We start from the raw sequence: 19,151 nt of genomic DNA, 5'->3' as shown, positions 1-19,151 counted from the left end.
CTCCGGTGGGCGAGACACAAATATTTACAGACATTAAAAGAACTCTAGATCTGTTAATAAACAAACAAAAAATGTAAAAAATATAAGCCATCAAATGATATATCACTTCCTTGTAGAATCGTTACACAAGGGGTATAGAAAAACCTTAATATGGCTAGACTTCTGCTTCACGGCCTGAAAACAGACTGAGGCAGTTGTATTTATTAGAAATTACTATTATAATGTTATTGATATGTTTTGTTTTGTAGTATTATTTGTGTTTATTTGCTTGTTATTATGCTGATCATGAAATCAATAAAACACTATAAAAAAAGAATAATATATTGCACTTGAATAGCACATATCATGTTCTCATCTTGCATCTTAAGTTGTATCCAAAGAACTTTGACTGGATATTATTACCCTGGCTTTAGCTTAGCAAGTCTCTTACAGGACAAGTATTAAGGAAAGAATCCCTGCCAGGTACCCATATACCTCACCTGGGTCGCGTGCAGCACAATGTGGATAAAATTGCTGAGGGAAATAGTGCCATGGCTAGGATTCAAATTTAAGAACCTCTGAAGCAAGAATCAAAATTTCTAGTGGAGATTTGTGACATCACTGTATTCATTAATAATAATTATAATAATAATATGCAACATATACATGTATATAGGGCTTTGCAATGTTTCTAAGCTCTCCACACTATTACCCCGGCTTTAGCACAGCAACCCTGATTAGGTGCTCGAGCATTCAAGGAATTCCTTCCTACCGGGTAGCCAGTTTCTACGCCTGGGTGGAGAGTGGCAAATGAACATAATCCTGAACTCCCCTGAACTTTAGGTCTCTTTGTGAATCTTTACCATCATCGTCCAAAATATTGAAAAATACCCAAGATGCACCATAACTCCTACATGTATCTTTACTAAGGGATTCTTTACTGCAAAATTTTTATTTTTATCTAATTTAGAATAAGGCCTATATCTACATTTGCAACTTTCACCAAGGTGTAGTATTGTAAATGGGTACCAGGTAGGAAAGAATTCCTTGAATGCTCGAGTACCAATCAGGGTAGCCATGCTATAAAGTTGGGTCAATAGTATGCAGCACATAAATTGGATTAAGCATATATACAAATGGCTATTATTATTATCAAGTGTTATATCCTACATTAATTAAATCTTATATAGTGATTGGTTGAAACAGCATCATGTGACTTGGCATATTCTAGCTATGCCATTGAAACAAAACGCCCATTAAAGAAAATTTGCTATTCCGTGACGTCAATGGAATAGTGCACTATTCCATCATTGATGTCAATACAATGCAATCTCTCGAATGCACCGGTCAGCAAGATGTTTCTGTAAAGGGACGGCAGCGCAGTAACTTATCTGCGTTTCGCTGTGCGAAAGGCTTCAGGAAAAGTAGGTCAGTCAGCGCAGTGCAGTATCTGTATATTGCTTCAGATTTAAAAAGGATGAACTACAAGTACAAGAACTACCAAGATCTATTGTTCTAACTTATTAAAAGTAGGATATAAAACAAATATACCAGGCCTTTATTTCAAAAGTATAGAGGCAATTATTCAGCCTCGGTTGTACTGGCAAAATTACTATCTTTTCCTCGGGGCTTCACCCCTCGGGAAAAATAGTAATGCCAGTCCAGCCTCGGACGAACTTAAACCTGGTATATTTGTTTACTATTGTTGATTCTTACCCTTGCTTCTAGTTTGCATAGTTCTTTCTGAGCCTCGTAAAATTGCCTCTGAAGTTCTTGTTCTCTCTTCTCACAAGCCTCAAGATCTTGTTTGACTTCTATCCTCTCTTCCTCTATCCTTCTCATCTGGTTACTCGTCATTTGGTTCTAAAAAATGAAGAAAAAAAAATAAAAAGAAAGAATATTCTGAATGATATTCATCTGATTTGTAATTTCATAAGAGTTGGCTCATTTTCACAATCAATAATAATAATAATAATATCAATAATAGGCATTTAAATAGCGCCATCTACATGTATCTAAAAATGATCTATTCCGAGGGGCATTGTTATTATTATCATCCTGGCTTTAGCTCGAGCTGCCTTTCAGCGCTCAGTGCATTCAAGGAATTAATCCTGCCAGGTACCCATTCACCTCACCTGGGTCAAGTGCAGCACAGTGTGGATAAATTTCTTGCTGAAGGAAAAACGCTACATGGCTAGGATCCAAAACCATGACCCTCTGTTTGAAAGGCGAGAGTCAGAACCACTAGACCACGTCATGCCCAATCAAGAAAGTTATTTTGTACCTTAGTGACAGCACTTCCAACTCGTGGCTCATTTGAAATGCATTATGGATGACAGTATGTACTTGCACATGATACCATTCTTTAACGATCAGCCTCATACTGCCATCTATGACAAAGTCTGTAGAAGCCACTAGTTAAAGGTGCAAGTACTCACTCAGGTATGAAGTACAGTAATATTCTTGATATGAACAAAAATCAAAAAATTAATTTCAGGATGATTTGACTAAATAGAAATAGAAAAAAAATGACCAATGTTTTGAAAGGATATAAAACATATGACACCACAGCAAAAAGGTAAACTGTAGACTGATATTCTTCAGATCCCTTTCTTGAGAGTAAAATGATGTGAAGAGAAATATTACAACCACAATTTATGCAAGCAAACTTTGCCATGATGATGCCAATTAATATGCCAACAACAAAAAATGATGTGAAGAGAAATATTACAACCACAATTTATGCAAGCAAACTTTGCCATTATAATGCCATTTAATATGCCTACACAAAAACATGTTAAAATATTGTCTGCTTCTCAAAAAATGGCAAATTCAATTAAAAAGAACAATCAAAAGTTTTCTCACTACATTTTAGCAGAAAAGCTATTTTCATATATACAACCTTGGGAAGTTCATGAAATCCCAATTGAGTCAAATAATTGGATATCTTAGTTATATTATTACAGTAGACAGTGAAAAGGTATTGTAGTACTATAAAGCTGTGTTAGATTGAGCACTATAAACCTGTTCCATTATGAAAAGCATGGAACAGATGCAGAACACATACAGTTTTCAGAGTTTAATAGAAATTATGCTGAGGTTAATTGCGAATTGAAGCATAGAAGTTCAAGTGGGACTACAATTGACTGGCATTTAATTCACCAACTGACAAAATTAAAGATTTAAATTATCATTTGATATGAAGTGAAATGAACAATGGCTTTACTTAAGAAGAAAAGATGTTTGCAATTATATAGTGTTTGACTAATGTTTCCTGACCACATACAATTTGAACAAATTTCAGAATTATGCCCTTTGAAGTTAATTGCAAAACAGAGCGTAAAAAGGGTGCTAAAATTGACAGACATTTAATTCACCAGCTGATCAAGTTAAAGACTTTTTAATCAGACTGATGCCAACCATAAAAAAAACATTCAAATCATGATTTGACTTGAAATGAACAATGGCATTGCTTGGGAAGAAAAGAGCTTTGCATTTCTACAGAGTTTGACCAAACTCACAAAGTTTCCTGAAAATATCAAACTTAAACAAGAAATTGAGATACAGTTACTAAAATATCTATAGAAAGTATTTCTCAATGAATGACTAAAAAAAGATACATGTACATGTATAACTGAATGAAGAAAAAATCATAATAAAATGGATTACTTTATTAGTAAGGACTAGAAATGAGATAGCCATGCAGTTTGAATATGAATGGAAAAAAATCCTGGCCCTCATTTCATACAAATGATTCAAATACATCCAGTATTTTCTACCAGTTCACTACTTTCCTCTTGAACCTAAAATCATGGATACATCTTTGTGAAGTAACGCAGGACTAACACTCTTCTTGTTCTGAACAATTCATAATTCAAAATGCCACTTGCATATGAAATTGTATGTCATTGCTGGGATGTCAAATCTTTCTCTCTCTTTAGGGAAGCTCAAAAAAGTCTTTTGAAGAAGCAACCATTTCTTTGCTTAGAAAGAATTCTCAACAGGAGTTAGGATACAGTTTTCAAATATCATGAGGTTACCTCCATTTCCATAATTTTTAAACACAGCTTTTCTGAGCTGCCCTAATTTTTTGTTGTTGAAATTTTGAACTATGGGGATTTAACACCTCAGCAATGTTGTGCTTATTGGTTAAGAAATCATAATTTTTGTTGGATAGAAGAATTTATGGCAAAGCTCCGCCCCTAAATGGTTGATGATTTGTAAGTACTTGTGTTTGTAGTTCCATGACTCTTTGTTGTGTCTCCTTAAGGTCAGCCGCTGTGTCCGCTTCTCGTAACCTGACTGACATTAGCTCCTCCGTGATCTGTTGGATTGTGGGTCTTGAGTTTGACCCTTTCTGCTTCCCGGTCACCTTCTCCAGGTGTCTCTATAGGTGTGTAAAATATGAATGGACAGATGGAAAGAGAGACACATAGATGGATAGATAGATGGATGGATGGATTGATAGATGGATGTAATGATGGATGGATGGATGGATAGGTGGATGGATGGAAAAATGTACATGTAGATGGATGGACAGAAAGATGGATGGATAGATGGTTAGATGGATGAATGGGTGGATGAATGAATGGAAAGATGGATGGATGGATAGAAAGGTGGATAGATGGGTAGATAGATGGAAAGGTGGATGGAGAGACAGAAGGATAGATAGATGGAAAGATAGATGGAAAGATGGAAGGACAGACATTATTCAGACAGATAGATAGATGGATAGATAGTGGAAGGACAGATGGATAAATGCATAGATGGATGGATGGTGGGATGGGAGAAAGAATGTAGAGTATGATGCCAGGATAAAGAAATTGAAGACAAAGAAAGAAATTGGCAGAGATATTAGTTATGGCAATCATGCAAATGTTCATGCAATTTATTAGATGCAATTAGATGTAAAGTGTATTTCTTCAAAATAAAAAAGACCAAGATTCTAGAACCTTCCATCACAGCTACTTGGCATGGATCGAAAGAATTAAACCTCATTTCTACACTGCACTTTGTTCACTTTTCACCAATCTGGGGAGAGTTTCATCAACAATATCATCCAACAAGTTGTCAGATCTTAATCTTTCCCTGATTTTGATTGGCTGAGAGGCATTGTTACTATGGTAACTGTCGGATAAAATGTGACTTGTCGGATAAAACGTCTGACAAGTCCTTTCATGAAACACTCCCCTGCTTCTAAAAAAAATCTTTTTAATAAAAAAAGCATTACATTCAGGTAGGATTTCCTTTTTAGATTGTTGGCAATGTGCTTTATCATGCAATTCTTACATCTATGTTTGTCAAAATTTTCCAGTTATCACTGTTTCACTTGTTTGATTTTATTCTTTTGATTCACCTAGGCTTGGAGTTTGAGTGAATTTCTCAATACTACCCTCCATAAAATCTTTCAACAATTTTAGTCAAGCAAGTCTTCATTAAATGAGCGAGCAAACTAAAGCAGCTCATGCAAAGCCTAGTGGGGTGTTGCAAGAAACTTGCGACCAATTGCAAGTTAATTTTGTGTTCCAAAATAAATCACAATTCTGGAAATTAATTACAAATTTGCAATCGATTGCTGGAGCACATCTTGCAACAAGAAGTAAAGCTCAATTTGCTATAATTTCCCTTGTTAAATCAATTGTAAACTAGCAACAGAAATTTTCAACGGATTTCAAATATTTCTTGCAACACCCCCTATAAAAGTACCTTCAAAGGTCAATGACCCCGTAGAGTGCGATGACCCCAACCTACCTGCCAGTGCGACTCCAGGTCGCTGACCTTTTCCCTGAGTTCTTTAAGAGAGAGGTTGGCCTCGGCCTCCCTCAGTTTGACCGCTATCAGCTCATCCTGCAGGGCGGCGATGGAATGTCCAGGTTCTTTCCTTAACTTCTGATTAATCTGGAGCAGAGAATGGAAGAGAAAGAGATGGAGAGGTAATGGATGGATGAATGAACGAACGAATGAATGACTGATTTCAACCGAATAAGCAATCATTTTTTGAAGCTCACAATTACAGAGCTGCTAACCCTTACGGAATATTTATCACATAAAAAATTACAATGTGATTTTAATACCAAACGGCTGAACCAAATGTATTCTTACGAGACAATACATGTAAACAATGGTTTTTCGCTCTGAAATTCAATCGGGAAGTAAACACTGAATATACATCAGAACACATATCTCATAAATATTCCGTAAGGTTGGTAATATGAAAGATGCACATACGCAGTTGATTGTAAAATAAAGTACATGGCGAACCATATATAGAAATTTACAATCAATTTGTAAATATATATATTACTCATTACGACAAAGCGCTGGATATACCATACAGAGACATGTACATGTACAATAAATTGTATTGAGGATAAAGTCATAAATGAAAAAATATTTTACACAGAATAAAACAATATAATTTAGACATAATAATAATCAAGTAACAGTGGATTGAAATATAAAGAATTAAGGGACACATTGTGGGGATATGTTGATTAGTATTAAAAACTGTAGCATTTGTTTTTTGTTTATCAGTAAAAAAGGTTAAGCGTGATACATGCTTATTAATAGCAAATCATTTCAAAATCATCAAAGAAAAAAGACAACTTGATTAATGTGAGATAAACCCCAGTGGAAGGGAAGGATGGGATGGGAACAATTATAATAAAGTGTATAAATAATATGATGAATGAAGGGAAAACATAAGAAAAGTAACGATTCCAGGCTATAATATAAATAAAACAAATAATGTATTGGTATATCAGAATTGTATACATGGGTGGAGGTGAATAGGGACTTTGAAATGAATCACGATAGTTATGGGTACCCTTTATTATGCAACCTATCAGTTTATCCTGTTTTGTTACAGATGTGATATTCCATGCTATTAAGAAATAAATATATACAATATATATTTCAAAAAGTGAGAGTTTGGCTTTCGTTCTGATCATGATTTCTTTCTTTGATCAAGGGGTTAAATGCTAGATAACTAAATAAACTTTCACTCTTTTTTTTCCCTTTAGGACAAATTTACATGCTTGTTTTCTTTCTTACATCTTTTCATTGACACTGCCTTTAATACAAAGTTCTATAATGAGCAGTAATTCTATGTCAAGTGGGTACACACACTAAAAATTGCTGTAAATTGTGCATTTTTGTCATTCATCTCTTCTACTTTTCTGTAATAAAGGGGAATGGATGAGTAGATAGTGGTCATTCTATGTGGAGCCCCTTTCAAAAGGGGTATTACATATTGACATATACTTGTGAATTCTTGTCAGTCTCTGTTCTATGGGGGTTGGTTATAGGACTACCTTTTCCAGACTCTCAATCTTGGTGCTAAAACTTTTGAGAGACTCCGCCGATTCGGCTTCTTTTAATCGGACTGAGATCAATTCTTCCTGCAGTTCCATCACCACGGATTCCACCTCCTTGTCCAATGCAGAGGGCTGTTCGTTCTTAGCCTGATCGTCATCGTAAAAAAAAAAGGTAAGAGGGGAACAAAAGATGAGATAAAAACCCAACATAAAATAGAGAATTTACATGGATGGTTTTGAAAAGAATGAAAGCAATTATTATAGCATGCATTTCAAAGTGGCTATAGATGTGATTGATTATAATGTTTGGCTAACATTTAAAATTAGTTAATAACTCAGTTTCAAATTAATAATAATAATAATAATAAAGGTATATTTACCCAGGGTAGCCACTTCAGTTTCGAAAACTGATTGGGATTATCATTACAACTTTGTTTCAATCTCTCTTATATCATTTGCTCCTATTGGGTTCAACAATGATTTTACCCCAGGTTTATTTACATTGCATGTTCATAATATAATCAACCTTTTTAAAGCGATCCAACATATTAATGATTAATTAAAGACATGGTATCAAACAAAAAACTGATTTAACTTTGTTTTCTGTATGTTAACATTATTATCTTATATTTTGTAAAAATTAAAGTCTTGAAGGAAATTGCAATAAGTAAATAACCATATTTTAATTTACATTCCCCCATGTCCCAACAAAAATTTGACAATTTTTTGGTCTAAGAATCTATGAACAATAATTATAAGAGAGAAATATTCATAAGGTTTTTTTTCTTCCTTTCAAATTTTTAAGCATTTTGAGTTCAATAATTTGGGCTGTAAAACAGCATTCCAGACTGGACAATAACAGAGAAAAGTCAACAATCATTTAAAGGATAGTTGTTTAGCCTCTACAAACATTTTTTGTCACTTGGTTTTGACAAGATTTCTACTAAGGCTCTACCAATGGAATGCTTAAGACCAATAAAGTGCACTTGATTGACTAATATTTACATAGAGAAAAACTGGGTTGCTTTATTTAGAACTTGATAAAAATTTGATGTTCAGTTACCCTCCATTTCATCTTTTCTTTTTCCAATTTTCGCATGACTTTTTCACAGGGGAGCATTTAACCGATATTCTTAGCAAAATTTTGAAACAGCATTGTTATCTTATATCTTATATCGTTAATTAAAAGTTTAACTGCACTCATAGAGAATTTATACTGAAATGAAATGTGAGCATGAAAATATATTTGGAATATGGATGTAAAATTGTAAAACATGTGTTGGTCATATTATAATATGCAAGATACAAATTTATACCAAACATGAACGACACCAATACCGTACATTCAACAGGGATTCAAATTGATTAAGAATATTTGCATAAAAATGCATGCATTATTAGTGATAAAAACACCAAATGAAAGAATAAATAAGGATGTTATATTGATATAGGAAATGCAGATACATGCTACTGTATTAAGAAGAAACAGGAATGAAGAATAATAAGCATGCATAAGACAAGCAATCAATCAAAAATACAAAGCAAAACATGTAAATTATTCAAAGCAATAAAGATAACATCTATACAGTAGCACATACTAGTCTTAATTTAACAAAAATAAAAGCAACAAAATAGAAATTTATACATAAACAAGATGAATGCCTCTGGCCGTCTCACCTGCATCACGCGATTCAATATAGCAGCAGTGCTGATTTTGAAAACTACTATAACTCGCACAAGATGTTCAGTGATACTTGGTTACTCTTATTTCTACGTTTTATGAACTAGACCCATACACTTATAGAGATATGATGGTAATTCAACAAATACCCCCAACGTGGCCAAAGTTCATTGACCTTACATGACCTTTGACCTTGATCATGTGACCTGAAACTCGTACAGGATGTTCAGTGATACTTGATTACTCTTATGTCCAAGTTTCAAGAGAAAGATCCATCAACTTTCCAAGTTATGATGGTAATTCAACAGATACCCCCATTAAGCCAAAGTTCATTGACCTTTGACCTTGGTCATGTGACCTAAAATGCGCAAAGGATGTTCAGTGATACTTGATTACTCTTATGTCCAAGTTTTATGAACTAGACCAACACACTTTCAAAGTTATGGCGGTAATTCAACAAATACCCCAATTTGACCAAAGTTCATTGACCCTAAATGACCTTTGACCTTGATCATGTGACCTGAAACTTGCACAGGATGTTCAGTAATACTTGATTACTATTATGTCCAAGTTTCATGAATCAGATCCATAAACTTTTAAAGTTATGATGGTAAATCTACAGATACCCCCAATTCGGCCAAAGTTCATTGACCCTAAATGACCATTGACCTTGGTCATGTGACGTGAAACTCATGCAGGATGTTCAGTGATACTTGATTAACCTTATGTATAAGTTTCATGAACTAGGTCCATATATTTTCTAAGTTATGATGACATTTCAAAAACTTAACCTTAGGTTAAGATTTTGATGTTGATTCCCCCAACATGGTCTAAGTTCATTGACCCTAAATGACCATTGACCTTGGTCATGTGACGTGAAACTCATGCAGGATGTTCAGTAATACTTGATTAACCTTATGGCCAAGTTTCATGAACTAGGTCCATATACATATTAAGTTATGCTGTCATTTCAAAAACTTAACCTCAGGTTAAGATTTGGTGTTGACGCCGCCGCCGTCGCCGCCGCCGCCGCCGCCGTCGGAAAAGCGGCGCCTATAGTCTCACTCTGCTATGCAGGTGAGACAAAAACCAGAAATAACTTTTGAAGAACTTATGCTGCGAGATAAATATACATGATCATAGATGGATCTGATTTTAGAAGCATGTCTACCATAGATTTTTTTTTAATTAAAAAAATGTCAATCCAATGATATCTGGCAGTCTAAAACTTAAAAGAGAAAATATGGAATTGAGGTCATATTCACAAGCATAATGGTATTTTATCGTTATCATCCTTCAAAGGAAAGAACCAGTTGGTTTTCCAACCAACCAAACCCATATAAAATTACACCCTAGACAGTGAACATTACACCAAAGGGTAAAAAAGCTACGACTGAAGGTGTTGTGATAGTACACATAGGTGTTGAACTAACACCATATATTTAACACCAGAACCCTCCAATAAACACCAACCATCACCACAGTTTTTGTAGTGATTTCCTCAAAACTGTCAGAAGACCTGGGTACATTCTATTTCCAAAAGGGAATGCCTTACCTGGCCCCTAAACACAAAGGTTGATTTGAAAGAACAATTCTGATTGGTTCATAGTCAGTCTACTGAGCAAAATGCACATGCAACAATGATCCTGATAGGCCATCTCATAACTGCTAACCTTCGTGTTATGGGCCCCTGGACATTTCAGCAAAGCATGTGCTCACATATAGCATCCAATTCTAACAATCAAGGATCAATTTCTTTTTATCAAGAAATCATTTTGTGTTGTTAACAATTGGCAACTTCAACTTATAGCATTGTGGAGTATTGTGGCCTCAAATCTCAGCCATGGTGCAGTTTCCTTTAGCAAGAAATTATAATAATCATACTTGCTTAAATATAGTGCCTAACACTCACTTTATCTGAAATCTCTTGAATGCTCTACAGTAATACAGCATAATTACCCTGGCTTTAGCAGAGCTGTTACGTGATCTGTGTTTCAATGAATGAATTCATACCAGTTTACGCATTCACCTCACTTGGGTTGAGTGCAGCACAATGTGGATGAATTTCTTGAAGGAAAACACGCCATGGCTTGGAATCGAACCCATTGAAAGACAAGAGTCATAACCACATGACCACGATGCCCCAACTCATATTATGCTGGGCTTGACCCAGGTGAGGTACATGTATATGGGTACCTGGAAAGAATGAATTCCTTGAAATGCATTTGCGCTGTAATTATGGCCACCATGCTAAAGCCGGGCAAATAATATCCAAGTCCTTTGGAAGCGCAGAGAGATGTTATAATCAAAACGTGATGTGGGCTATCAAAAAAATGACTGTTTATTATTACTTATTATTACAGCAATTAATCAATTCTTAATACATCAAGAAAAATTGATAAATGATAAAATGGCTTTCCGTACGTATACCAGATGTAACAGCCGCTTTAGTACAAACATGAACCCAAAATAAAAAAAGTAAACACCAAACAAGGTTACTTCAGGAGAGCATTCAACCACACTGTTTCTATCTATTTTCAAGCCCATCCACCACAAATCACAGACCGTGAGTATGACCTAGCAAGTAAAGGTCAACTCTGAATGTTGTAATAAACTGATGGATGGCAAATAGTGGAATCGTAATTGAGAACTCGGTTGCATTCCATCATTTTTTTAACGCTCATTGTTATCGGCAGAATTGCTTTTCAAAACAATTCTTTACAGCATTTGATAGATTCTTACATTTTAAAGGATGTTTATGGAAATGTCCACACACAAAAAAGCTTCAACACAACCTTAATGAAATATATGTGGTAATGATTGCATGTAGTTAATATTATTTATAAAATTAGAATATTTTTACCTTGGAAAAATATAATTCAAAGTTACCCCCCCCCCCCTCCTTATTTTGCTCTCTTCTTTGTTGCATCCATTCACTCACATAAAAAACCTCTGTAAAAATATATATCCATTTCAATTTGAAAATGAATGATATTCCATTATTTTCTGAAGGTAATAAACCCATCCAGTAGCCAAATCATGGCCAAACGCCTCCTGAATATGATGAAATCTGAAGCAGACAGTTCCAAATGCTGTGCTCGTGGTCACAAAACAAAGACAGAACATCCCATAAAATACCAATGAAAATAAACAACAGAAACAAAATTAAGATATGAAATATGAAAATAGTGGAGTTGTAATAAGTTTCTGATTTTTAAGCCATAACAAAGTTAGGAATAGAAAGAAAGAAAAATGTGGTGCAAAAATCCATGAAAAAGAACAAGAACACATTGGGTGCATTTAATTTGTTTTTAAAGAAATGAAAAAACAAAGGAATGCCAAAAAAAAATGTTAGCCTCCAATTAATTTTGAACTAGGATTAGCACAGTATGTATTACCCTTGCCAAAATTCTGACACACTGTTTCCCAATGCCTTTTTCTCAGTTTACTATTTGATTATTCTCTGAGAATTATATTCATAATATTTACATGCCAATTACATTGGCATATGAGGTACAAAGTATGGGGAGTGTGCAGGTGGGGGGGGGGGATGCAAATTTTGGAAAAGAAAAAACATGCAACTCCCATCAAAGTACAAAAGCTCCCCTATGCATATTGATGCTGAACAATCATTCTAAAACAGTGCCAACAAGCAGAAAAAAAAACTTAATCAAAAATACCCTCAAGTCTGGTAGCAAGGAGTTTTCCCCGTCAAGAAATGACTGAAATTCAAAATATTGAATCAGCTATCATCCACCACTCACTCATACCTGATAGTATACACTGTATTCAGATGCTTCTCTACGACGTTTGCCGATGAACGAAACAGACTAAGGAAAACAGATTATTTGAAATTGAATACAATGTTGCATATATACAGTAGTTTAAGTTGAGAGCAAAAAGGGTATTAGTGTAGATTATTGGTGAAACCTGGGCCACAACCAGTCCTGAATTTCCTTAGAATGTCATATATCATAAAATGTTGGCATCTCAATGAACTGAAAAGCTCACTGGAGCATGTATAGTAAATGCATGTTCATGTACATTGTACTACTATCATCAAGTTCACAAACTTGATTCCCAGGTGACTGATGGAGGAGGGGGGGGCGGACATGCTACCATCACACCAAGATCCCAACCTCAAACTGACGGTTGTATGGTATCACTATATCATCAAAAATAGTGCTGGGTCTGGCTCCCATTTCATAAAGACTTGTTATAAAACAAATGCAAAATTTCTATAACAAATTCACTATCAGCATACCAGATCAATGATTTCAGTAGCTTTTCCAAAACTATTATTGCTAATATTATATAACAAGTTTTATGAAACAGGCCCATGTTGAATTAGCCATAGAGTGACCCTGGCAGAAAAGTGCTTTATAGAGTACCAAAGTGATGACGTCACAAAAAACTTTTTTTGCATTTCAGTTCTAAAAGTTAGGAACCAGGCCAATGATACATTGACTTCAATGGGGTTAATTATGTATTCACACCAAATTTTGGTAGTGGTGGTATTTCATCATGCTCTACCAATATACGGTATAAAAAATGCTGAAATGCAAAATTTGAAAATTGATGACGTCACACTTCGTTACTCTATATCACATGTTTTGCTTTTCACCAATCATTGTAAAGAATATGAATTATCAGATTTTTGTAACCATTTGAGATCACTGGTAATTCACAACATCAGACAGGCTGAATTGCACTATTTGAAGTTCAAGAGTTGATTCATAGCTTTAGGTGTAGATAATAACCTGAGTTCTTAAAAAAAAAAGCGGCATAAACTTCATATGACCCTCAGGCAATGATACAATTCAGAAATCCATGCAGAGTAGATACACCCTTCTGCCAGGCATGCTACATGTATAGGAGAGTTTCAAACAGGTACAAACAGTTGGATGCAAAGAGACATATGATGATGATGATGATGATATGAGTGTTAGTAGTAGTCATTGATTAAAATTTGAGTATCACACCATGGTTTAACATATAACCTCAAAATCTTGGCATATTTTATAGTTTATTAACCTAAATGAATTGTCATATACAACTTTATATCATACTGCAGCTATAAGAAAAAGGTAAATCACATGATTTAAATAAATCACATTCTAGAATCTAATGAATAAAAATAGTTATTTTAACAATTTCTTAGATTTCTAAAAACATGCCTTGGGAGAAAAGACTAAAATTTCAATTTATTTTGTTTCCATTATATTAAAAAGGAAGAGATACAGTACAAAAAAACACCCAGTGTGAATCCAGGGATGCACAAATACAGGGTAAAAATGCTTGAATATTGGAGAGCGAAAAAACATATTATCTCTACACTTTCTAAAAAATATTTTGTTTATTAATAATGGGTATAAAAAACTTGTGTATATTCCTATACATTCCCAAACACCTATATCCTAGCTTTATTGGTGTATTAAACAAGCTAAAAAAAATTTGGCCTTTCAAAAATGAAATCTATTTTTGTGATAGATTCTGAGATAATATTCAATCAAATAGTATCATATGTCAATCTTTTTTCCTTTTTTGATGGAACTTTTTTTTTTTGGGGGGGGGGTGTGAGGGTAGTATCCCCAAGGCCCCCAAGTATATGCCAGTGATTAGCTTCATAACTTACTAAGTACCATATATGGACTATAAGAAAGAATGTTATCTGAAACGATATTGAGGCTATGTATGAACGCATCATGGCATGTAACATGTATACCTGGTGCCTGACTTTGAGGATCTGGTAATAGAGTTCATACTCTGGATGATCGTCGCTGTGTGCGTTGCCCATTGACAAGGAAGACTACAAAACGGACTGCAATGTGAAGGAAGTGCAATCATCTATAATAAACTCTTTACAGATCAAACACAAATGAATCAGTTACATTATCCTGAATGCTATACTGAGTCCTCCTTTTAATATACTCTCCATTAATTAGCCCTTTCACTTCGGAACAATTTTGAACCTCCCAGTCAATATATTCAATCTTTGCCTCAATATTAAAAAATATATATTTTCAATTATTTTCCCTCAATTCAACATATTTCATCAATTTAAGTTGCTATTTTTAAGTTTTACAAAAATGTTCTGACTCATTTCATAATAATTTTTTTTTATAGGATACTATCTTGTAATTTTATCTGCTTTAAATGTATTACATGACCTCAACGGAAAACAGCTTTTTGAAAGGGATTCCTCTTAAAACATTGTTAAATAAATAGTGAATAAATTAATAGACTGACTTAAAGGGATGTATGATAGAGAATCACAAGTTTGCACAAATAATACATCAAACGGAGAAGTAAACATCCCAAATACTAGGACATTTTGAAAGTTGCCTTATAAGGTGCAAATTCAAGGAATGTCTTTTTGTTGAAATTACATACCAACGTAGTAAGCGGCAAATACAGATCCCTATGTAGTCAAAGGATGTTTTGTATTGATATTGAGAAGTGAATTTCGACAAATTGAATTACATACCAGTATTAAAAAAACATTCTCAATACCACGAATGTATAAAACCATGCTGGTAGATAAAGGAACGCATAGGGTCTCTACAATGCTAACTCAGAATGTTCACCCACCCCACCCCCATCCACAACCCCCCCCCCCCCCGCCCATCCCCGACCCTGGGGTAAAAACATAATGCCATTACTCTAGGATGGTAGATTCATTATGCAAAAGCATCTCTCATCCAATTATGTTTCTTCCAGCCTAGAGAGAATATTCATGTATTATGTTGATCCTGATTGAGACAAAATTATACTTGCAAATGCAGGTCTAAAAATGTACTGCATACATGGTGTACTTTGGTTAAAATTGTTTGGAATGAATGGTAAAAAGACCAACTCTTTAAAATTACCACAGAATCGTAGAACAGGCCTTCATGTCTTATGTTTGTACAGCATATGTATTTCCTATTCTAAATATCAAAGACCTCCGCAATGATTTTCTTCTTCGCATATCCATGTATGCATTGTAGAATCTTCAAATTGGAAAACAAAATAAACCAGGATGATTCCCAAATGGTTGTATGTTTTAAGAAAAGATATCAAATAATTATGGTAATGGGATTAGTAATTGATGACTAATATGCAAAATAAATCACATCATGTCAGGTACCCAGGTCTTAAAGCAATTGGAATGAATGTGCCCATATGTGCTTATATGTGTCAGTGAACATTATGTCTACCTATTAACAGTTATTGGTTTGTTCAATATCAGAATTTTTTTATCAAGACCTGCATCTGTGGTAGTATAGTATGGTAACAATTAACCTAGATTTAAAACGTTCCTCTCAAAATTATTGCCAACCGTGATTCCTTGATCAAGTTTATTTCCGTTTTGTAAATCTTGTTTTCTGGGTATGTTCATATTTTCAAGTTCTAGATAGTATCCAATTGATGCTTTATAGATTGATCCAATTAGGATTTTGGTAGATATCTTTAATAGTGTTATTCTTTTGGAGGTCTCCATAGTTTATATTTTGCTCATGTAAAAACAATCCATTACATCCTATTAATCATTTAAAAAAACACTACAACATTACTAAAGCATTGATGTTGACATAATGCACCATCAAATCTTTTTTTTGCAAATTTTGCATTCATGATAGAAATATATCATCCCTATTCAATTCTCTATTGTTAAAGGGGTGGTCCAGGCCAGCTCCAAAAAATATTTAGCCCGTAGTAAACAATTACAGGAGCCATTTCAAAAAGTATTATCTCCTTACTCGACTTAAGAGATTTTTAAGAGCATTTCTTGTAACGGTTATTTGGGGCAAAAAGAATTAAATTTCGCGCACATGTAGCGAGGCCGGGAGAAAATAACCATAAAAGTGCGTTTTCTATACCAAATCCGATCCGAGATCGAGAGAGATGTGCCCAGTGGCTTCACAATATTGGGACTGACAAGTTTGACATAAAAATATACAAATATAACGCGAGTAGAGTCGTTTGCGAGGACCAAATGCTCTCTCTGGCCGTCGGCATCACCGGGCAGTTCCCGCACCGACACCAGTCATTTCTCCCCACTCGATCGGCCGCTGGCTGCGGTACGATCGGATCTTCCTCCGCCTCTTCTTCTTCTATTCTTCGACGGTTCTCCAACTCTTCCGCATTCCACCTTGGTTGGAATGCATATCCCGCAGGACCCGACATATTAATTGTTCAAATTATTAAATAAACGGCGAGAAACAAACAAATTGTGAATTACAGGGTCGACGGTGGCCGCAATCAATGCAAGTCGAAAACTACATGTAGCTAATACCGTACGTATACGTATGCGGCGCTGATGATCTATACGCATATACGTGCGAGCGATAGCTAGCTAGCTCGCTCGCGCTCGTAGCAGCAGCCAGCGAAGCCAAAGTGGAGATGCTACGTCACAGAAAAAGCTGCGCATTGCATTCTGGGATCGTACAGACTCGTGCCAGAATATGATTTTGGCAAAATTGAAAATTCAATAAAAAATAACTGTGCCTCTTATTTCTTAAAAAAAATATAGTATAGGAAAGAGAAGGTTTTTTTAGTCTATCTAGTAGATATAAATTAAACCTGGCCTGGACCACCCCTTTAAGATGAATCTCCTAAATAAACCATTTATTGCAGAGCTTGAAAATAATTATTCTGTCCCAATATTTTTAATCTGTGACCATTCTATACATTTTTTGTGAGCATTCTATATACATATAGGCCTACTATCAAATATGATATTCTGCATCAACCTATTATTTTGCCTCCAGTATAAAGTGTACATATCTCATTATGTCAATTGGGCTCATTAAAGAAACTGAGTCATAATGAATGCCCGTGCACTCAACCTAGCATATACTGTTAAATAGTAGATGCTATCCCATGCAAAGTTTATGACCTGTATGCTATGCAATATACCCAACTCATATAGGCTACACGTAGGTTATTTTAAGGACCTATATAACCACAAAATTGATACTGCATCGTAAGTTAATTACTATACCTGATTTATAGATATATTCTTACCTTCGACAAGGCCTATATTCCATACATACAAACCAGAAACCAGGGAGGCACTTTTCATGTGTGCTAGGCAGGCATCCGTCCACCAATCTTACGGTACATGTAAATCTGATGAGATATACAGTATCTATTCATCCTAAAAGACCTAAATACATAATCGTGCACCCTGCATATTTATTCCAGTCTCTACAAAGGCTGCGGGGTGAGTCCCAAATGGAGTATCCAACACAGATTTACACCGAGCCGACTTGCGTACAATGCTCCTTCAGGGTTTAGGTATAAATCATCCCTCGTATTACAAAGAGCATTTCCCTCAGAGGCAGTCAAGCGGTATAATCCAGCTCTCCCGCTTTACTTGGAGGGTACCTGCACAACCACACACTAACCCTCTCTCTTCCTTCAAACACTTTGGTGTTTGCGTTAAAAGCAACCTTTGAGGATTCCTAGTCCCTTACGCCAACACAAGATCAACCTGAAGGCAGGATATGGACTGGACTGCTACAGTGATGCAAGGCATTTTGCATAGCAGGGATTCCCTCCTGCTAATCAGTGGGCAAACAGTATGCAAGACCTATTACACAGAGCTCCGTACTGACTGGGAGTCGGCTGGGTAACATATCACGGGGGTGTAGCGATTAGGCAGATGTGAACAAGATGCCGGTGGTGATGCGGGAGGCAGGCGAGGATGCCAGCCTGAACTCTGGGGTCATTGGGGCCGACATTAGCCCTGACCTACAAGGAGGGATTGGGGTTCTTTGGGGTTGGGATGAAATGCGGGAGTGAGATATTTACCTTGGAATGTAGGTCTTTATTGATCAATGACAGTTGCTTTAAAAAAAATGGTTTATTTCAAAAGCATGACTATTTTTCTTCAATAAAATGACAAGCTAAAATAGACAAAGAACATCATTCTCAGAGTGTAAAAATAAGTATTTTCAGAATAGGGATCATTTTTTCTACTGTGGTTCATGCTAAGTAATGATAATAGATAGTTATTGTATAGCGCATAACACATTATAAATAACGTCTCTATGCGCTTCCAAAGGACTTGGATATTATTACCCCTGCTGTAGCTCAAGCAGCCTTCCAGCGCTCAGTGCATTTCAAGGAATAAATTCCTGCCAGGTACCCATTCACCTCACCTGGGTCGAGTGCAGCTCAATGTGGAT

The 19,151-nt window shown here is 35.4% G+C and overlaps 1 protein-coding gene across 1 annotated transcript; it reads right to left on the bottom strand.

Annotated features, from left to right (window-relative positions):
* Window positions 1-44: 44 nt before the first annotated feature.
* LOC129277607 (ecotropic viral integration site 5 protein homolog) lies at window positions 45-18,200 on the bottom strand. The gene is made up of 7 exons (XM_064110046.1): window positions 17,986-18,200; window positions 14,702-14,797; window positions 7,293-7,442; window positions 5,731-5,877; window positions 4,208-4,366; window positions 1,696-1,842; window positions 45-50 (listed from the first exon to the last, which is right to left on the bottom strand). Exons 2-7 carry the CDS (start codon window positions 14,771-14,773, stop codon window positions 45-47), a joined length of 681 nt encoding a protein of 226 aa, XP_063966116.1. The 5' UTR covers window positions 14,774-14,797; window positions 17,986-18,200.
* Window positions 18,201-19,151: the final 951 nt, after the last annotated feature.

Source organism: Lytechinus pictus, chromosome 15 (genome assembly GCF_037042905.1).
Source record: "Lytechinus pictus isolate F3 Inbred chromosome 15, Lp3.0, whole genome shotgun sequence".
NCBI classification, from domain to species: Eukaryota; Metazoa; Echinodermata; class Echinoidea; order Temnopleuroida; family Toxopneustidae; genus Lytechinus; species Lytechinus pictus.
The sequence above is the reverse complement of the archived record's forward strand: the minus strand, read 5'-3'. Positions and strand labels throughout refer to the sequence as shown.

Excerpts from the sequence above, each read along its gene's own strand:
- LOC129277607 (XM_064110046.1), bottom strand. The coding sequence starts at position 14,773 with ATGGGCAACGCACACAGCGACGATCATCCAGAGTATGAACTCTATTAC. Across the intron at positions 7,443-14,701 it reads TCCTCAAAGTCAGGCACCAG|GCTAAGAACGAACAGCCCTC; the intron begins GTATACATGTTA and ends GATGACGATCAG. Across the intron at positions 1,843-4,207 it reads TCATGGAACTACAAACACAA|AACCAAATGACGAGTAACCA; the intron begins GTACTTACAAAT and ends TTCATTTTTTAG.